This window comes from Colletotrichum orchidophilum (assembly GCF_001831195.1).
Source record: "Colletotrichum orchidophilum strain IMI 309357 chromosome Unknown Scaffold_81.1, whole genome shotgun sequence".
In the NCBI taxonomy this organism is placed as follows: domain Eukaryota; kingdom Fungi; phylum Ascomycota; class Sordariomycetes; order Glomerellales; family Glomerellaceae; genus Colletotrichum; species Colletotrichum orchidophilum.
The window spans coordinates 13197-34311 of record NW_019173037.1 but is presented as its reverse complement, the minus strand read 5'-3'; the positions used below and the strand labels follow the sequence as shown (position 1 = coordinate 34311).

Genomic DNA, 21115 nt, shown 5'->3' with positions numbered 1-21115 from the left:
GCTGTCTTCCCCTTTGTGAGCCTGTGAGGTGACACGCCATTGCCATCGGCTGGTCTGTGCTTTTTGTTGGCGTCGGTGTCCGTCCACGATGCTCAAGCCGGTCAGGTACCTTAGCATAAGGCCGTCGGGTCAGAGCCAGTTGCTCAATGCTTTTCCTGTCGGGATATCTGTATAGAGTACGTATCCGTAGTTACCTTACCTGTAACCACTCACCATTCTGTACGGAACAGACACAAGACAGGCCGGAGGCAGACCGGGAGGCAGCTCGGGGCGGCCGTACGCTCCTGATGCCATTTCCAACGTAAACCAATCCCAAGTCGAATGGCTTGTCCTGCGTTTCATATCTCGTCACGAAGGCTTGGTGAGGACTCTTGCCGGTTTGTGCTTGTGTTTTCCCAGTCTTCTCCGAATCCTCCCATTATTCCAGGAGTGCTCTTCCACCCACCTTGCCATTCGGCGCCGGCCCCCTCGTCCGTTGAAATTAGACATTAGATCCATTCCCTCCCCTTCGACAGAGAGCCGCCCACACGTTCGTAGTTCGTGGCTCTCTTTTCGCTTGCGGCTTGCCCCCCCTCCACGGTCGTTGCTCACTTTGCCAATTTTGGAGACCGGACTTGGGACCTGGACCTTGAACCCAGAACTGATCTGAACCCCCTTCTCTCATTGAAAGTGAAGTGTGGGTCACGGTGAGCGTTGCAACTTGCAAGGCAGGTTTGGTCATTGACAGGTTGCGTCGCCGCTTGTAATTTTACCTGGGCTGTTGACGACACCGTCTGTAGCATCTCGCCTTTCTGGATCTTTCTCCTTCCTCTTCTTCTCTTTTTTCCTCTTCTTCCTCTCCTCTTCCCTTTCCCGCGCCTCCTCCTCCCAGTCGCGCTCCTCTTCGCCTCGGCAAGCCTCGACAAGCCTCGATCGGAGACGATTCACCGGCACAATCCGACAACGGCGAGATACGACTCAGCCTTCGCACCGCCTCCCCGCTGTCGCCCCCGACACATTACATTCCAACAATAATAACAACAACACCGACAACAACGAACAAATCAAAGCGTTTGATTAGGCAGTCTGCCCACAACGGGAAAACAAGTCAGCAGCACCAACGAGAGCCTGCGGAAAGGGCAGGACAGGAATACGTTGGCTTCAGCGAATACAGAAACGGAGAAACGTTTAGGCCCCAGGTAAGTAAGAAACATTGAGGGCTTAGATGAGAGCCACCCGCTGCACAGCACAAGGCGGCATCCAACGAACGGATCCAATGGATGGCTCAGCACAGGCAGAGCCCGATCGAATTGTCCCCTGCACATTGCACAATGCACCCTGGACCTTCACAACCTGTATCCGTACCCTCCTCTCATCCTCAGCTTCGGCCTCAGGCCAGGGCTAGGCGATTCGTATGCGGTGTGTGTGTGAGCGCCGGCCCAGCACCGAGCCAACACTTCTGCTGGGTGCTGCACAGCACAGCATAGCAGCAACATGCCTGTACAGCACAGCAGCACCACCGCCGCCGCTCACCACCTCAATATTTTCTTTACTTATTTTTATTTCTTTCCCAATTCCCTCTCGCTCCATCTGCACTGCACCTCCGGCACCACCCAACGCAGCTGCTACCTGCCAGTAAGAGCCCTGGGAAGCCCCAAGCCCAGCAGCCCAGCCCGGTCCAGCCCATCCTTTTCCGCCAGCTTCGCACTCCCCGTGCAGTGCAAGTGGTCCGGGGGCGCATTACCCACTGAAATCACTCGTCTGCGGCTGCCATCCGTCCACCTGCCCCAAAAATCCGTCCATTCTCTCCCCCATTCATCCTTTCCTTTTCCTGAAATCCTCTCCAAGCAACCACGCAATCACCCCCTTCCCGTCCTCACGGCCTGATTTCGCCTCCCGAAACCAGTCAGCTCAAATGGGCATCGGGATAACGAGCAGCTAGCTGACCTGCGACCGTCATCATCTTTTTTAGATACCGTCCAGTTTTTTCCACCCTCTACACCAACCCCGATCGACTCCATCAGACCGCCTCAACCGACAACGACGCGATTGAACCGACCATCAACCCAGCTTTTGCCCCGACTCTACGGTCCGTAATAGGACGTAGGCCTTCGACGCTATGGCTTCCTCATCGAGCAACGTCGTTGGCGTGCACTACCGCGTAGGAAAGAAGATTGGAGAGGGATCTTTCGGCGTCATTTTCGAGGGCACCAACCTCCTGAATAACCAGCAGGTCGCCATCAAATTCGTGCGTCGCCGACTTCGCTCAATCCGGGTACCGCGTCGTTCGAGGGCGTCGCGGTGACCCTGCAACGCTGTAATACCTTGCTAATGATGTTTCTTGTCGTAGGAGCCGCGTAAAAGCGATGCCCCTCAATTGCGAGATGAGTACCGGACGTATAAGATTCTCGTTGGATGCCGTATGTCCATTTTACAATCCCTCGTCCCGCACGCATTACTGACCCTGTTTTGAAGCTGGCATTCCCAACGTATACTACTTCGGACAGGAGGGTCTGCACAACATCCTCGTCATTGATCTCCTCGGTCCCTCGCTCGAGGATCTGTTTGACCACTGCGGCCGAAGGTTCACCATTAAGACCGTCGTCATGGTTGCCAAGCAGATGGTAAGTTACTCTGACCTCATCGTGATATCAAGCGACTAATCCATCACACAGCTTTCGAGAGTGCAAACGATTCACGAGAAGAACCTCATCTACCGTGACATCAAGCCCGACAATTTCCTGATCGGCAGACCAGGCACCAAGGCTGCCAACGTCATTCACGTCGTCGATTTCGGCATGGCCAAGCAGTACCGCGATCCCAAGACAAAGCAGCACATCCCTTACAGAGAGCGAAAGTCGCTGTCCGGTACCGCTCGATACATGAGTATCAACACCCATCTCGGTCGCGAACAATCCCGTCGCGATGATCTTGAGGCCCTTGGACACGTCTTCATGTACTTCCTTCGCGGCGGTCTTCCCTGGCAAGGTCTGAAGGCTGCGACAAACAAGCAGAAGTACGAGAAGATTGGTGAGAAGAAGCAGACTACCCCCATCAAGGACCTCTGCGAAGGGTTCCCTGATGAGTTCAACAAGTACTTGACCTACGTACGGAATCTCGGTTTCGAGGACACCCCTGACTACGACTACCTCCGCGAGCTCTTCACTCAGGCCCTGAAGAACACCGGCGAGGTCGAGGATGGTGAGTACGACTGGATGAAGATTTCCAAGGACTCTGGCAAGGGATGGGATGCCATGAAGGGCCACAACCCCGGATACCTGCACAACCCAAATGCTCGGCCCGGCCCGTCCCAGATGGAACTGCACAGCGGCCATCGGGGCGGTGCTGCGAACCCCAACAACCCCAACAACCTGACAGTCGGCCGTTTAAACGCCGCGCAACCCCCGCCTCCTTCTCCGATCAAGCAGATGGCGAAGTCGAGAGGTCAACCAAACGCCCCCGGCGCCTTGAACGCGCAACGGGGCTCCGGAGTCGGGGGTCTTCGGGACATGGCCACCCCCACCGGCTCAACTCAGGCCCAGTTTCAGAACAGCAACCGCAACCTGCCCCAGAACATTCCTCAACAGACACCGATGAACCAGCAGCCGGTCCAGCCTAACGGCAGACCTGCTGAGCCGCAACCCACAGGCTTCCAAAAGTTCATGAAGTCGCTTTGCTGTGGTACGTACACCCCTAAATATTGACTCTCTCAAACGAGTTACTCACACTTCCACAGGCTAGAATCTTGGCTTCTGTTTATGTTCGTGTTGCCAAAAGGACGGCTAAGACTACACCCCACCACTATATAAATGCCCACTGGACACACCAGCCAGATGCCGGATCGATGTTTGAGCAAACTCAGGAGGCCACACCTGGTTGACGATACCTTCACCACCCACCGATTAATCCCCTATGTCCGTCACTCTTCACCCCTTCCGACGAAAACTTATTCATCCTCTGAGCTACACTTTTTTCCGCATGACGACCACGGAGTAGCACCCAGCGCACACTGGCTATTCCGGGATAATGACGAACACACTAGCCTTTCTTTCTGGTTTTCTCTTCATCTGTGCTGCGACGACTTCCTTTCTTTTGGAGGCCGTTGGGGCATCATAAAATCACTGGCATGGAAATCTCACCTCGGGAACGGGGACCTTCTTTAACTAAGAACTTTCTGTTTCTAAGGAGAGAAACAAAAAACATACAACTTGATAATGTACAGCGCAGCACGGCGCATGGCGGTTGCAGGGGTTTTTAGCATTGGGTCAGGTTCTGCGGCACAATTTCGTTAGAGTTGATAATAGGGCTCGCCGTGTCCGGCACAGCTTGAGGCGACTGCACTGTTAAGGAGAGGTCGGTGGCTATGAGACGGCTGTTGAGAGATGTTTCGGGGAGAGTTGTGTGGAGGCTGATAGACAGACAGAAGAGAGAGGGATACAATGGGCATGAGACTTTACACCACACCATTCTATGACCCACGCTGTTCCCTGATGTGACCGGACGGCATGGTCCCTTTCTGTTCTGTTGTAGTGGCCGAGCCTGACCTTGTCATCTTCCACGACGTTGCATAATCGAGGCCTCCCCAGATCGAAGTACATAATAACACATGGGTATAAATCACTGGGCTACACACCGCAGAAACAAAACATGATTAGTGGTGAAAGATGCCCTGCCTGATGCGTTTGTGGTATAATAAAAAATAATCCATGAAACATTTATTTGACGACACCACCTTGTTTTAACCGTTTTAGTTGCGCTAATGTCGTTGTTACTTTGGTCGTCATTAAAACAGACAGTTAACGAGTATTACAGTGAGCTTGAGGGATTTGATTATCATCATCTCACTTAACCCTAGATCATATGAAATGTTGGGAGACTTGGGCCGGCGTAGGCATCAAAGGACCTGACATCACCAGGAGACGCCAGGCCTTACAGACAAGACGAGAATCACCCACCGCGCCTGAAAGAGGCATAACGACGCTGAATATAACGCGCTATTCAACCCTTCTCATATTGATAGAAACAACGATCATGAAATGATTTGACTCTGCTCGTGGATACATCGAGGCGGCTATAGCTAGACATTCATTATATTGGCTGGGGATGCCCGGAAACCAGAAACCTCTCTAGAGTGGAAATTATCCTCAGTGTAACTAGGGATTCAGATGAGGAAGAATCCGGTAACAGTCAAGAGAGTACCAGGGACTTGCTACGCGGGCATGGTTTTCTATCTACAAGGTAGGCTTCTCATGGTTTATACAGAATCATCGACCCCGTAAGCCTGGATGTCGGCTTGCATCACGGTTGTGAAGACGACAATCGACACTCTGGGTTGCCATGATCAGAACGGGAGCTTGCTGGCTGCACCGGCAGGCAGCATAACAGTCGCGAAATAAGAGACTTGGATGTTTGTAACGCGCTCCCTCGTTTTGGAATGGCCCTTGTTGGATATCCTGTGAAGAATATGCGTTCGGTGTGTTGAAGGGATGGTAGGTAGTAGTTTTGGATTTCTTTTTATGCTAGCTAGTGAAGGATAAAAAAGATGGACTCGAAGTTGGCTCATGTGTTGATCAATGTGGCTGGTTTCTTCCACGATGGAAACTAAGAGATGCCGTCATGCTTTACGTACTGGACATAAAGAATAAACCCAACTGTCAAACGAATGCCGTTTTATCCTCGAGACCATGTGAGCCTGCTGTTTCAGAATCCGCGCAATATATAACTTGAACCCAGAATTATTACTCTAACCTGGCTGACTTTTCTGCTGCTGTCCTCGCAGCCATAAGACACTAGGCAACGCAGCTCTATTCAAGAGAAACGTCCATCGCCAACTGCCCAGTCCGATCCAGCATCAAGTACTGGTCCAGCAGGCTCTGTGTTGACTGTCAGTCCACACTCAATTTTCGGGAGTACTTTGTTGACACTTACCCAGTCCACGCTGGCAGGATCGTTCAACGCATTGTCCAACGCCATGAAATCAAATTCGTCAACCTGATACGCCCCATCACTTGGACCCTGCCCCTGACCAAGACTGCCAGCGACATCTCCAAACCCAACGTGCAGACTCGACGACTCGCTGAATAGGGTCGGGTCTCCGTACGTGCTGTTGACGCTACCGCCTGTGGTGGAAGCTATCGCTGGCGTCGTCATCATCGCAAAATCGGTCCGCTGTTGAGCCACGCACTTCCTCTGACGCGACAGCCGCTGGACCATGGCCCTCAGGACCGCGGTCGCGTGCCTCGCGTCCTTGGAGTAGTCCGAACGGCTTGCCCAAATCTCGCTTGCCGTCCTGAGGGCGTCCATCTTTCGCTCGTAGTCCTCGTCACTTTTCAGTCGTCAGCAACTGAGTTCATACGTCCCCAACCCAACCCGTCACTCTACCATCATCCCCTTCTCAAGCAAGAAAGAGGCAGAAGGAGAAGCAAGACCAAAAGAAAACGAAAACGCATACCTCGTATCCGTGCTCTCGTTCAAATCCAAACAAACAACCATGGCAGCAATCATGAAATCGTGTAGCGTCAGGCTACTCAGCATATACCGATCCTCAAACAACCTCCCGCCGGGACTCGCCTCCCGATCAAACTCGGCATGCAAATCCAAGACCCGCAGCGCCGCAGCCCGGCAAATCTCCCGCGACGACGCGAACCGCGGGTCGTCGTACCCCTTATCCCTGCTCAGGTAGGCCCGGTGCAGAACGCATAGCGCTTTACTGTACATGAGCTCGAGCATCAGTCGCTGCATAATGGTGTAGTTCTGCTCCGCGAAGCCTGTCGACCGAATCGGCCTTATGCGTAGCACCGGCGGGAGCGAAGCGTGCCAGGCGTGCAAGGTGTCGTTGAGCGCGGCGGTCTCGGCGTAGGCCGGCTGCGCGGGAGACAGCGCGTGGCGGATGACCCTCCTCAGGATGCGGCAGAGCTTGGCCTTCCAGCAATAGTAGAGCGAAGGGGTCGCCTCGATGGGCGGCCGCGGCGGTGGCATGGTCTCCGTGTCCTCGTCAAAGTCCTCGTCCGGGTGATTCTCGGGCCCGCGGGCGTCGTTGTCGCCGTCGTGGACAATGGCCGGCACGCCGAGCTGGAAAGAGAGAAGGAGGTCAAAAGCCTCGCAGTAGAACCACGCGCGGCGGCGCATCTCGGCATCAAAAGGGGATATCGACCGGTTCGAGAGGTGCGTCGGCTCGAGGTGGTACCCCCGCCGCTGCGCCAGCCTCGTCGCGACGCCAAACATGTTCCAGAGGATCGGGTCCATGTCCCTGCTGCCGAGGACGCGGGAGTAGGCAACGAGGAGCGTGGCCTCGACGGCGTACGGCTTTGCCGCGAGGTAGTTCCCCTTAATGAGGCATTGCACCGCGCGGCCCGAATACGCCGACGCCTCCTTGAGCTTCCCGCGGCCGAGGCCCAGCGCTTCCGCGTTGCCCTTGCCGCGGACGATGACGGTGGCGTTGGATACGATGGAGAAGAGGATGCTGATCCAGAGCCAGCTCGTAGTCTCAGGGTCGGCCCAGAAGGCGTCGTACTCGCGCTGGAAGCGGCCGACGTGGATAAAGGGCACAGCGATGAACCGGGCGTTGAAGTACACGCTTAGCAGTTTGTCAAGGTCCTGCCGCGGTGGGAGGCTGTACAGCACTTCTGGCAGGGAGACGGGGGCGACGGCGCCGAAGAGGAAGTCTGGGCCGATGGAGCAGGCCCCGCCTTCGGGTGGTTCGGGGGCGATGGTCAGGTCCGGCTCGAGGGCCGTTTTGATCTCGCGGATGTGGTGGAGGAGGGCCGTCCAGTGCGTTGCGCCGTAGTAGGCGTCGTCTCCGTCGATTGGGATCGGGGCGGGTGAGTCGCCACTACCGTTGCTGCTTTCACTCCGGGGTTCCGAGTCTGTCGGCGGCGTCGGCACGGTATTACCGACCCCGGTGGAGACAGTGGGTCCCGATACCGGCACCGGCGCGGCAGCGTTCCGATCCCGGTCTTTGGATGCAGTCATGCCCCTCCTGACGAGATCCTGGACCATGTCCTCCAGCTTCCGGAGGCGGAAGTGGACTTCCGGACGCGGCTGCTGTCCGGTCCCACTCCCGCCACGACGACGAGGAGCTCCGTCTGAAGTGGCAGCAGCTCGAATTCCGTTACCTCGGGTGTGCGAGCTCAGAGCATTTCCAATGTTTCCCCCAGAAACAGCAATATTTCCAGAAGCAGCAAGTACACCAGCATCGCCTAGCGTAGTCGAGGCAGAGGCAGCAGCAGCCCCAAACTTACACCCCTCCTCGCTCCCGCGCCTAGCGCACGCACCGCACGGGAGGGCGCGATCGCATCGGAGCTTCCGCGCGCGGCAGGGGAGGCACGAGACGGGTTGGCGGTTGCGCCTGGTCACCCTGCGCTGGCCGTCGGATAGAGACTGGGCGCGGAAGACGGACGTGAATTGGGCAATGTCCGACGAGGACGACATGGTCCGGGCGGCTGTGGCGGCCCCCCTCTTCTCCCTTTCTTTCTTTCTTCCTTTTCTTTCTCTCACCCCTTCTTTGGAAACCCTGATAAGGTTGTCGGTGCGGGAATGGGAAATAGTCGGTATGGGTGGGGTGGTCTCGGCCGAGTTTCTGACGTAGTATCCGTAGAAAGAGCTTGGGTCGAATGAGGCAAGGCGAGGTCCGAGATAATTACCAATCTGAGATGAGATGTCTCCGGAGTTTACTGAGGTGATTCTTGGGGGGAAAAGTATTGAGTCGCACCCACGGGAGCATGAGATCAGAGTCTACGAAAGGTGACCTTCTTCAGTCAGCAAAAAAGCGAGCAAAGGAAGCTACATGCGGGTCGTCATCACATTCACAGGAGGATTCGTTTCCTCGCTCAAGGAGGAGCTTGTTAGCCGGGGATAGTCCTCGGACTTTACACCTTCCCTTTCCAGAAAGATCACATCTCCGGGCTCCACTTAACTCCGTCTTCCATTGAACGTCGTCTCATTAATTAGTAGGCAAGTAGAAAAGGAAAAATAAACACTCCGACATCAATTGAGACTCTCCCATCACAAATGTCAGAAACGACGCTTTTCTAGATTCGGCCTGTATGCAATTTCTAAACGTCAAAGTATCATTTATCATTTTTTGCGAGGATCGGGGAGAAAGCAACATGCTTCTCACCCATCTTTGCGAGAAAGGCGGAAGAATGGAAGAAAAGAAAAGTATGTTCTCTTGCTTGCTCGCCCATATTTACCTGATAGAAAACGTCTGAGCGGACTTTGAAAACTTTACCAATAAACGATCTACTATGTAACTCTGAGAGCAATGCAGAGCCAAAGCAAATCTCGCATCCCTTGGGGGCGTTCGAGACAACATAAACCTTATCAATCCAACTCGAACGAACCACAGTACGGCCCCTATCCCTCCCCCCTTCTGTATACGTCTCTTTTGCCTTCTCAGTTAGGTAGAACCATCCAGACTCTCTAAACGCCGAAACATTACACGAACCCTCTTAAGAGACCTTCCAACGATGGTGCAAACAAATGCTCGCTCTCTTTCCGCTGATCCTCTGGCCGAGGGTATGTGTATCCATCCCAAAGAACCCACAGAGACGCAGACGCAGGCTTGCTGGTAAGCTGTTAAACAAAAGTGAAAATATCATATTTCTGCTCCGCGATAATAAGAAAGATCCAAGAACAGAACCTTGCGCCAAAAGGCAGTCGTCTCCCGCCATTCGTCAAACGCTCTCGACCGTTCAATGAAGTCACACATATCAATATCAAGCTTCTTATTCACTTGTGAACGACTAGGTCTAACACTCTTGAAAGACATCTTCTCCCTCAAGAAAGGCCTGTCGTATATATGCGGGTTGCCATATAACCAAACCTCACATCCGTCCCGTGAAGATATTTGCTAATGCCCGCAATGGCCTCCATGCTCGCATTCTCTTCCCACATACATTTCCCAAATCATCTACCAAAAAGGGTAGCTATTGGCGCTACATTCCTGCACGAGGCCCACCTTCACTTCGCGTTAGCCCCCGTGGCACCTAAACCTGCCATCCCCGCACGCCGGCAGGCGGTGTCTCTTAGACCTTTTCTCTCCTGCCGAAAGCACGCACGGCCCGAGATGAAGTCTACTCCTCCTCGGCGGTGGGCCCTGCGACAAGTTTTTAAACCTTCCCATGTAATTAAGCCAAAACAACCGCTAGCGCTGGGCCGGCTCCTCGTCCATCACCGACGTCCCGACCAAGTTTTCCATCTACCGCTGCCATGACCTCATCCTCTCTTTGGATAAGCATCGAGGATATGGAGAAAGAAGGAGAGAAAGAAAATATTTTTTCTGGTTTGGTTGGCTCCGTGATCCAGTCATTCCATCTGGTATCGCGGCCAAGACTCCTCCTAAAGACCTGCACGATCCCACGCAGTTGCCCCTGGATCTCTTGCAATTCTTTACAAAAGTTGGAACGTGTTGATACTGCACCCCTCTATTACACAAGGCTAGTCGAATTAGAGGGCCGTCAGTTAGATGGCGTGTGCCCGCTTCGTCTGTGAGTATCAGACTCGAGAATGACAGCAGCCGCAATTCTACTCTAACATGATCTGTAGAGTAGCACTCACATTGCACAATACAAACTAAATCATTGACATCATGGCTTGGCCACAACTTCATTTGCCTCATGCAATAAAGCTACCGGTCTTATTCCAAGCTAGACGCCCGACCTCTCGTTGCCTGGGCAGCATCAGGATACATACACACCACGCACTTTTGCCTCCTCTTGCTCTCCGGACCGGCACTAACAGCTTTGCTGTCGATGAAGCCTGTCCATCCGGCCTCCGTCTAAAGCTACCAGAGCTAACCCCTCCCAACACAAACTCCCACCCCGCATGCTTTTCTCCAACTAGCTGAGCTGATCGGGTCTTCTTCCCCATCCTGCCAGCATCGCATCAAGGAACCAATGTATTAGAAAACGCCAAGCTCTTTTTTAGTAGTTCCCTCTTTTGCTCCTTGCGCTTGGCTCGACATCGTAGAAGCAATAATATGAAATGATATGGAATATGAAAGCAGAAGAAAAAAACCACACACACACACACACACACACACACACACACACGCACACACGCTTTTGTACAATAAGACGCAGCTGGGTATCATAGCAGCGAGGAAGAGACAGGGAAGCAGACAAAGACCAAGTGCTGTCTTAGGAGGAAATGCCGCGGATAATTCTGGCGTTGTTGCCGACAGCGATGGTGAAGGGAGGGACGTCCTGCAGAAGATGTTAGACTAGAGTTTCATGATTCAGGCGCGCATGTAATCATACCTTGGTGACAACCGCACCAGCCCCAACGGTGCTTCCGTGCCCAATCCTAACGCCTGGCAAAATAATCACCCCTCCGCCAATGAAGCAGTCCTCTTCAATGGTGACAGGCTTGCCAAGTTGAGGGCCCTTGCTACCCATGCGCCGCTTCGGATCGGTGGGTAGTGTCGCCGCGTAAATGCTCACGTTTGGTCCGATGTGGCAGTTGTCGCCAATTTTGACCTCGCAGGTGTCGATAATGGTGCAACTTCGGCCGACAACGACGTTCTGCCCAAGCGAGATGTTATATCCATAGTCGCAAGTGAATGGCGCTTCAACAACAACGTGCTCGCCCACCCTTCCGACGTTGGTCACCGGTGATGCGATTGTCGGAGAAATTTGGATGGGGTCGCGAGGTTGCAAAATCTCGCGGAATAAGCGGGCTCGCTCGACTGGAGATACGCCGTTGTTGGGGTTCGTCGAGTTATTGAATCGCCAACAGGCTGCGCTGCACCGTTCGCGTTCCAGGACAAGCTCCTTGTCGAATGGATAGTAGAGCTTGCCAGCGAGCATATCCTCCTTCTGCGTCCTGGGCCGGCTAGAGGAGAACTGGGTATGCGACAAGGCTAGCTGCGCAGCAACTTGGACGTTGGTGGTTGCTGGCGGCTGCGGGATGGGGCTGTTCGACCTCGTAGGGTGCAGAATGTTGATTTGCGGCAGCGTATTGCCAGGATGAGGTGTTTCCGGTTCCGGCCCAGTTCTGCTGATGTCGTGCAACGGGGGCACACGCTGGTAGTCCTTTCTCTCTGAGAAGGGCGCATGAGGGGGCCCTTGAGCACTGATTGGCGTTGGGAAAGCGTTCGCCGGAGTGTAGGGAATGGCGGATAGCTTGGTCTCGGGGCTCGCAACAGACGCGCTGGGAATCGTCGAGGCCGTGGGCCGGTCGTCTTCAGTCAACAAGGGTCGGCCTTGAGGGGGATCTATCCGTAACGGCTGGCCGCGGTAGTGAGGCAATGCCTCTCGTCTTGGTCCAACAGCTGGCTGGCTACCGTAAGGAGTTTGCTGTGGCATGCCATACGCGCCAGGTGGAACGTAGCTAGGGTCTTTAGACTCCAGGGGAATGGCGGCGGCCTTGCTATCCGGCTTCTGCCATGCCGTATTACGCTGCGGAGGGTATCCTGCGCAGACAAAGCCTCCACGAAGGCAGTTGCTACCTAGGAAAGTGTCAGCACCGTCGCTAGAAAAGACAGGCCAGGGTATCTCCTACATTCCGGTTTCTGCTCGTCGCACTTCTTCTTCCTCCTTCGGCACGTTAGACACCCCGTCTTGGTTCTATTACTGAAGTTTCGCTTTCTCTTCGCCTTGTCAGATTGCAGCATATCACGGGATCCGCCAGGCGTGTAAGAGCCATATGCCATTGATCGGTCATCACCGTCAGGACTGGTGTTGTCGTAGTCATTCGCATCCATCTGGTTGGCGCGTCTAAGTGCCTCCCCGATTTGTTCCTCGGATTGACCTTGGGTAGACGTTGCGGAGGGCTGATCATAGTAGCTCCTCTCCTCCCTCTCCCTCTCTCGTTCCCTCCCCTCGCGTGAATACCATGGCTCACCCTGTTCCCGTGAATCTTCACGTTCGGCATACGGGCGGTGGTCGCGCGAGGGTGTTCCATAGGGTTCACGAGGTTCTGGTGGGTGAGGTTGAGAGGCGGTATCAGGGGACTTTTCCTGACGCCCGGGGGCTTCTCGCCTTGGCTCAACAGAGTTTGATCGCTTTCTCTTGTGAGAACCATCAACGTCGGGGTAGTTTGCAGTTTGATACGGGGATCTGTCCTGACTTGGGCCGGCCCAAGGTTCCCTCTGACTGGCTGAGGGCTCTACGGCAGTGGTCGATTTGGGCTCAGGAAGAGTGGACTGTCCATTGGTGCGCTCGTCTGACGGGGCTCTACTCGTGTCGGCGGGCGGGTTGGGTGGTTCTGACGTTTTTGGTGAGCCCCCGTTGAGGGCAGTGAAGGTTGACATGGTTTAAAACGGCACCTCACCGGCTCAGACGTGGAGTGGTGAGAGTCGTAATGCCGCTATGCAGGCGCGTCTGGCAAAACGAACGGTGCTGGGGGCTGCCTTGACAGAATTGCTGTGCAGTTGTAGCAAGCGATGGGCGGCAAAAAAAAAATTTGGCTGATAACCGTCGCGTGGTGGGTGAAGAATCGGCGGGGAGCTTCGGCAGAGGGGGGGGGGAAGTGCCGCGAGATGATGTTGACGAAAAGGGTGCGCAGGAGGACGCGCGCGTCAATGAATGCCAGAATCAGCGATTCGGGCCGAGCCAAGCTACGGGGAATGTAGCTACAGAGCCGTGGAAAGCTCAGCAGTAGCTGGGATGGCGTTGGGCTGAGTGGTCCGAGGCGAGTGAACGGCTTTTTGAGACAGGGAGGCCGCTTCGATGTCTTCCGGGTTTGGAGACGCTCTTGAGAGGAGAGCTTCTCAGAGAGGTCGGCGTGGATGAGTAAGAATTGAGGACCTTTGGTATGGTTGAGAGCCAAGTCGTTGCTTTGTCGTGGGGGTGGGTAAAGTTTTCTTCTCTCGTTTTTTTTTCCTTTCCTCGCGTTCCCCTGGTCCCCTTTCAAAGATCTGCAAAGGAGAAAAAAGAGTGAGGTGGTATCAAGCGCAACGATGACACTCTTTGCTGCCGTAAGTTGCTGCTGGCGGTACGGATGCTGCAGTTGGAGTTGGAGCTGGAGCTGCCGCCGCTGGTGCTTCGGTACGCGGCGCGCGGAGGTCGCGGGAGCTTGAGCTTTGGACTTTTTCTTCTTCTTTTTAGTGGGCGGGGGGGTGTGGGACAAATAATTGATTGCTGGGCTGTGCGCGCGTGCGTCAGTAAAAAGGCAAGGTACCTTGTCTTGGGTACGTGCGACAAGGACGAGAGAGCGAGAGCGGTGTCTTGTCCGCTCCGGGGGTGGAACAAGGGCAGAAATTGGTGAGAAAGATGCCGCTGAGACCTGAGGCTGTGCAGCCCTTGGTGTATGAATATGTGTGAGAGAAATTGGATGGGAACAGCCCAACCCAGCGTCCCGGCCTGTACGGATGCTCGACGCCGTCAAGAGAGTTTCTGCCCTTGCCTTGTTTGATCTTTGGGCGGCAGATGAAGGAGAGAAGAAACGCAGATGCAAAGAGTGGGAGCGGTCACGTCAGAGATTCACTCACTTTTTGCTGCTCTCATGAAATATCCCTATTGGGATGGTGTCTGGCTGGAGATTTCCTGCCTTGAAAACTTGAGAGTTGTGTAGTACTGCTGGCTATGTTTGCTGCCAGCGGCACTGTAGGATTGCAACAGCCTCGGATCCGACACGAAGAGACGAGCGAGACGCAGGTATTGGCCTCCAAAAAAAAAAAAAAAAAAAAAGGGCGGGGAGGGCTCCGGGGGGTTGGGGGCGTTGGGGGGGGCGCGCGGGTGCGGGGGTTTGGGTGGGCGGGGGGGGGGCTGTGTGGGGGGTCGCGGGGGCGGGGGGGGGGTGGGGGGGGGGGGGGGGGGGGGGGGGGGTGGGGGGGGGCTTTGGAGAAGCTCAGCGCATGCGTGGTCTTGGCTTGACCGATGGGGTTCGTATTGCGGTTGCGTCCGGCCAGGGATGGCTTTTGCCGTGTGTTGGTGGCAGTCAACAGTTGTCCGTACCGAGCGAGGTGGTGGTAGTGGTAGTGGCAGTAGTGGTGGCGGTGGTGGTGATGTGTGTATGAGACGGAAGCAGGCAGATGAATATTCGCGCCTGCGATCCGGTGCGTCGCCTGCGAGGAAGGATACAGAGTATCAAAGGAAACCCAAGGGGAAACTGCGCTGACCTTGTCCTTTTAGTTGCCGTGCGCCTCCTCTCCTTTCTTCCTCACGTGTAGAGAGACAGATAAAAAAGAGTCAGAATAAAGTAGCAGTCCAGCTTCTTGCCGCTGCTCTTGTGTCCAATTGCTCAAGGCCTGCCTCTTCCTTTTACCCCGTCTCAAGGGTTTGTCCGAGTCGAGGGATGATGGCTGCTTTGTCTGGCGGCGCTTGAGCGTTTTTTGACGCGCGATTATGCTGCGCCTGTTCGGGGTTTGGGGGTTGAAGAGTGAGGAGACAATTTCCCACGTCGCGGGCCAGTGAGGTGACTTTAGCTGTAACACGACTCCGATTGTAGCTTGTTCCGCTAAAGCCGGTGCGAATACGGATACCGATACAAGAATGCCGGGCAAGTATCGAACCTTGAACTCTCCCTACCGCGCCTTTGCCGTTGGGTGTAGAAAATGGACGTGCAAGTGCAACGAACCTGCCTGATGGGTTAGGCTGTGACTGCGAGGAGAAAATAGTCTTGGTGGTGTCGGATGCAGACGGGTGGGATTGGCAAAAGGAGATGACAAGAAAGTGTAAGTGTGATGAGGGGGGCAGAGGAATATGTTATTGTCATGTGGAAGTGGTAGCGAACCTCGAGTGAAAGTGGTCGGGGTCGTGTCTTGGTATCTAGTCGCTTAGAGGTACTCTCTCTCTCTCTCTCTCTCTCTCGCGCGCGCGCGCCCGCGCTTTGTCTCTGTTGTATTCGTACTTCGTTCGTAGTGTATGGAGTAAGGTAGAAGCGTCTGGCATCTGTAGCCGCAGCCTTAGTTCATTCGCCGTAGCCGTCGTGGTAGGCAAGGAAAGCAAGGCAAGGGAAGAGCCAAGTCGTTGACAAGTCGGAAGGGCTACCCTTGATAGTGCGGGAACCAGCCAGCCCTTTTTTTTTCTTTCTACCCTTTTTTCCCCTCCCGATGTTACGCGCTCACTTGCCAGCTCACTTCGAATGGCCAGATCAAAAAGGGTCTCTGTGTGTCTGTCGTCCGTACTCAAAGTCGACGCTGGGCTGCGACCAAGATTGCAAGGGAACGAGAAATACATCTCGGGGTAACAGAGACGAGACGGAGGTCTCGGCGGGTGCCTCGTTACTTTTGTATCCTGTACGGATACGGATACAGAGAGTACAGAATCTGTCTGAAAAGTACTCAAGTGCGGCCTCACTCTCTCTTCTTGATCCTGGTTCCCTTCTCCCGCGAAATCCCACCTCAAGTGCTGCATCCACACAGAGAGGCCCCCTCCTCTCTCTTTCTCCATGTGTGTGCAAGTGTTGGTCAGGACATGCAAGAGGCATCCGTATCGCCTCTTTCCCTCTTCTCCTCTCTTCCTGGGCTATACATACATTCCTCCTAGACACCCCAGTCCTTCGTCGCTAAACCCGGGAAACACGAACAGCATTGGGTCGCGGCATGGCGCTTCCCACGGGTACTAGACCGCCACAAGGTACTTGCGCGATACTGCTGCCAGTAACCACTTGCGTGTGTCGTCGCTTCGATGGCCACCAGCTGGGTCCCCTGGTGAGGCATGAACAAGGGGGGGGGGATGGTATGCAGAAAGGAGGGGGCGTGTCGACAGGCCATTGGAGACTTGGGGAGGGGGCGTGAACCATGGGCTCTGCAACCCGCGTCTGGTCGCTCCAGCTGTACAACTCAACTGAACTGTGCTTGACGGTAGGTCGACCTGGCCTAGCCGGGCCTGGGCTGGGATATGCCGCCGTGCTTGTGCCCATCGCCGTTTCTGCTCGCCTTGCCTCCATCCCCTAATTCCTCCCGTGAATCCAAGGTCGTTGCCCTTCCTAGTCGTAGATTCGCAAATGTCTCCTTCTGCTCAACAACCTTTTTGCCAATCGTCCGTAGGCCCAAAGTCATGAGTGAGAGTCGTCCAGACCATGGCCACCAACTAATTGTCCGTGCGGCGGTGATTGGACTCCGGTCTACAAGGGTTGGCACACACCATCATCTCGCGGGCCTCACCGGCTCTATCGCCCACCTCCCCGCGATGCGATATTGGGCGAAATGATGCATAAGTGCGTCTTCCACTGAGGTAGGTAAGGTAGCGTGCACGTACGCACGCATGTGTGCTCATTAATACGTCTCTTAACCTCTGCCACGTGATGGAGGGTGTTGATGGAGGGATCTGCCATCCTTCCCCCTTTTGAAGGCTACCGGCGCATGGCAAGGTGTGTTTTTGGCCCCCGCTCTGCCGCGGCCCTGAGCCGTCGTCATTTCCAGTGTCTCCAGAGTTTGGGGGCAGGAAACAAGCGATCGCCCGTGACAAGAGCCGCCGGCTACTTTCGCCAAAGACGCAAGGACTCCCACCATGGCGACGACCTGCGGCCCATGTTATCGCCAGCGGCCAGGCTGCATCCGCTAGCCCTGTCAACTTTGACCTTCTCGCTGTCCCGTTCACCTCGTCAGCATATCACCTAGGCTCGACTCCACCATCTCAAGTTTTGTGCAACTTGACGGACTGTCGTCGCCCGAGCAAAACGTTCCACGCAGTCAGACACTCTCGCGGTTCGGGTTCACCAAGAAGCCCCCTCGCGCATCCGGAGACGCTGCCCGCCTGTAGCGTTACACTGGTTTCCACTCGTCGCTCTCACGAAGCTTGACCCTCGCTGTAACCCTTTTGACCGCTGTTTGGCTGGGGTCGAATCATTAGGTGTGCCGTGCCGCAGAGAACTGGCGCCAGGGTCTCCCACGTTTCTCAACTCTGGCAGGAAACGGCTTTGATACGTTCAGGAAGGTGAAGAAAAGAAACCCCGAGGTCTAGGCGTCGCTTGGTCCACCAGGTCCGGATCAAGCATCCCGGCCATCGCTATAAGACGTAGGACGACCACCCTCAGTGAAGAAGCAATCCCAGTCGAACCTTTGGTCCCTTCATCCGCGCGCGTCTTCGTAAATAGCACATGGCCACGCGGTAGTCCATGTCAAACGGGGTCTCATCCTCGTCATTATGGCCGCAGTTGGTTTTGACTCGGGATGGAGTGGTGGTACAGCGGCTGTTTCGGAGTGTTGAGGACCTTCATTATTCCCGTGTGCAACAGTGTCCCTTCTGACGATAAGGGCTCATATTGGATGGTGGTTCCCTCTGAACGGGAAAACCGCGAGAACATCCGCCAACCAGACCGAGTCATCAGGGAAATTGCCTCGCGTACCCCTGCGCAGGGTAGCAGTTGTGAGGTGAGAGCGAGCATTGCCGGCGGATGCGGTTGATCATGATTGTGTAGCAGCCAATTAATCTGCCAGGATAGGGTCCCCGTGTCATGCAATTTGACGCGATCAGTGACATCTTCTCTGTTCTTCCCTTTCTTTGCAAGTCCACTTGCCTTCGCCGCGTCTAAAAAGCACACTCAGCGTCGTAGCTAGTCCCTCAAGTGTGACGCCAACGTCGGGTATCGTCGTCAACAACCAGGCTGAGTTGACTGGGGCTCGTATTCTCAACCAGTTCGATTTCAATTTGCAGCCGCCGACTGGGCTAGCAAACGCGGCAGTGCACCGAGTCGACCGTCTAGCAGGTTTTGGTGTCGAATTGGCGTGAGATTAGTGAGGGGATAGTTCCATTTCCGCGTCCGCGTTGAGCCGTGTCTCGGCCCTTGGCTCCGTTCTTCAGCGTGACAACCAGTCGCGGACCTGGCCCGCCGCCCAGCGCATCGTAGGAAGCTTTTGACTTGGGTCAATTTCTACGTAGTAAGACGCGCAACTGACATTCTCTGTGCGCGGGTTTCTCCCGGGTGTAGAGACCTTGCAGGGTTACAATCACTAGTCACTACTCTCCATGCGTTTGTCGCAACATGGCGCATTTGTCCGGTCGCGGCAGCGCATGCGCCAGTCTTGTTCCGGAAACATCTACGACATACAGATTGCGGCTGCTAATTTATTTGCTTGCTGATCGGGGTGATGAGTTGCGTTAGGGATAAGATTGGCTGAGTGACCAGTATCGAGACTTGAAAGATGACTGGGGAGGGTCTGGGTACTTGGCATAGAGGTGAAGTGAGTTCGGTGATGGCACTAAGAGAGCGTCCGTAGTGGCTGTCCCATCTTTTTTTCTTCACAGTCGTGTCAGTCGAGTCTGGTCAGTGGTGGTGGTGTCTGCTCTCGTTCCTCTGACGGGGCAGGGATGAAACAAAAACGTTAATCTTCCGATGTAGATGGACTAGGATACAGCCCACGGTGGATTATTTTTAGCCGTGCAATCCTGGATGGGACTGGGAGGGCAACTTGACTTTCAGTATGCGTTGTTGGGCTTATTTACCCCAGCTTTGCCCGGGACCGATCCGCTCGTCTCGTCTCGTCTCGTTGTCGCGTATGTGAGGCAAGGCGTTAGAAGAGAAGGCATTGTCTCGTCGGCTCTGACGGTGGTCAAAGTGTCTCCAGACCATATTGCACCCCTTTCTTCACATCGTGCATAGCGCTTGTCGCTGGGCGGGTGTGCGAGAAGGAGAGGGAGAAAAGCGCGGAGACGTTCGAATCGACTCTCCCACACGCACCAGCGTCGCCCTCCGCTCGTCGCCCGGGTATCTTTACCGCCGCGACCCACACACACCTATCGTGATGGCAGCTAAGCGGTATCACCAGTCTGATTGGTTCGCGACAAGTCGACATGCAGCCAACGAGAAGCCCTGATGCTCGGGAGCAGGAGAGTAGAGTAACAGGGCGATTCGATTCGACACATGCGCTGTGACGAGACAGACGAGACTTTCTTGATGGCGCAACTTGCCCAATCTTCGGCAGTCCAATATTAGCAACCGGGCCTACGCTGGTCCGTCGGTTTCGTCCCGTGCTGTTACTCGAGGTGAGAGCCCACGGCCATGTGGTCTTCGCGATGCTAGGTAGAATTCAACTGGTAGGTGATGGAATCCTTCACCTCCTGTTTAGCTCGCAAGTAATGTGATGCGCACTGCATTGGCCGGAGAGTCATGCGGCTATCGCGATTTCGCTGCACAAGTGCTGACATCTTGTCACACCCAGACGCACAAGCGCACACCTCCTTCACCGTCTATTGCGCATATCAAAGGTTAGGCATAATCGCCCATCAGACTCGGGAAGGAACCAAGTCAGAGAGGGGGACAACCTGCAGAGGGCTTCCAGACTTGACTATCCAGACGCATTAACGTTCTTTTTTAGTCGTAGCAGCTTTGACCAGAGGCCCAGAGATATCGTCCGACGCATGTACTTGGCAGTAGACGCTCTCCTCGGGAAGAACATATCCCAAGGTCCTCCAAAAGTCACAGCTCGTGTTGCGTCTATCGAGATGACAGTGTACACTGTCCGTAAGCTCCCTACGGATAGTTGTAGCCATAGGCGTAAGAACTTGGCCTTGGTGGAGCTCATGAGTCCTTTGCCTGGCCGCTCGGTAATGAAGAACGCCTAGTCAGAGATTGCGGGAATGTCGTCTCGTGGGGCCAGCCGGAGCGACTCCCGGCGAGAAGCGCGAGGGGCGAAATGAGAGGCGTTTGAGAGTATCAACACAGTGGTGTAATGTATTTGCCGTATGGGGGTTTCCACTCCGGGCCGTGTCTGGTTCACCGTTGTTCATCTGTGCGACAGTGGACACTGTCGCATCGAAAGATCAGACAAATGCGGAATGACCACCGCGATGTGGAGCTCGGAAGGAAGGCGACAGCAGCAAACAGCGCAGAACCTTTGGACCGCCAGCCGAATTCTTCTTCGCGTTAGGACGACGTCTCGCCAGACCCATAAAGAAATGACATGGCCAACGCGTCGAGCGTCATGGCAAATGCGGCATGTCGTCGTCTCCAACGCGGCATGGGCGACTTTGGCGAGCGGGGATGGAAGGCGCAGGATCAAGAGATAAAATGGAGCAAATTCAAGGACCGAGGTTGCAGGGACCTGCGGAAACAGAGAGCGGCGAGGCCAAGAGGGAACCTCCAGGTAGCAAGCAAAAGCGGGGCGATGGAATTCGAGAATGAGAGGAGTCAGGTAGGTAATCTTTTGCAGTAGAGAATCAAAACCCTGGTTCGTCTTCTGTGGCATTGTGCCGTCACCAACTGGCCAGGGACTGACTGCGGAGGTGAGATAAACTGTGACATTAAGGTA

General features: G+C 54.9%; 5 protein-coding genes across 5 annotated transcripts; 1 reads left to right on the top strand and 4 right to left on the bottom strand.

Annotated features, from left to right (window-relative positions):
- Positions 1–2098: 2098 nt before the first annotated feature.
- On the top strand, positions 2099–3720 carry CORC01_09117 (uncharacterized protein; the record flags this gene model as incomplete). Its single annotated transcript, XM_022620747.1, has 5 exons — positions 2099–2227; positions 2330–2399; positions 2455–2603; positions 2655–3660; positions 3716–3720. 5 exons carry the CDS (start codon positions 2099–2101, stop codon positions 3718–3720), a joined length of 1359 nt encoding a protein of 452 aa, XP_022472689.1.
- A 2063-nt stretch (positions 3721–5783) lies between these two features.
- CORC01_09116 (uncharacterized protein) lies at positions 5784–8409 on the bottom strand (the record flags this gene model as incomplete). Its single annotated transcript, XM_022620746.1, has 3 exons — positions 5784–5852; positions 5908–6304; positions 6431–8409. The coding sequence occupies 3 exons, from the start codon at positions 8407–8409 to the stop codon at positions 5784–5786; spliced, it is 2445 nt and encodes an 814-aa protein (XP_022472688.1).
- Positions 8410–11117: 2708 nt separating this feature from the next.
- CORC01_09115 (bacterial transferase hexapeptide) lies at positions 11118–13231 on the bottom strand (the record flags this gene model as incomplete). Its single annotated transcript, XM_022620745.1, has 3 exons — positions 11118–11183; positions 11238–12427; positions 12481–13231. 3 exons carry the CDS (start codon positions 13229–13231, stop codon positions 11118–11120), a joined length of 2007 nt encoding a protein of 668 aa, XP_022472687.1.
- A 2214-nt stretch (positions 13232–15445) lies between these two features.
- On the bottom strand, positions 15446–15598 carry CORC01_09114 (uncharacterized protein; the record flags this gene model as incomplete). The annotated part of the gene is made up of 1 exon (XM_022620744.1): positions 15446–15598. A coding segment is annotated over one exon (153 nt), but the record flags the coding sequence as incomplete, so codon positions are not given.
- A 4992-nt stretch (positions 15599–20590) lies between these two features.
- On the bottom strand, positions 20591–21052 carry CORC01_09113 (uncharacterized protein; the record flags this gene model as incomplete). The annotated part of the gene is made up of 1 exon (XM_022620743.1): positions 20591–21052. One exon carries the CDS (start codon positions 21050–21052, stop codon positions 20591–20593), a length of 462 nt encoding a protein of 153 aa, XP_022472685.1.
- Positions 21053–21115: the final 63 nt, after the last annotated feature.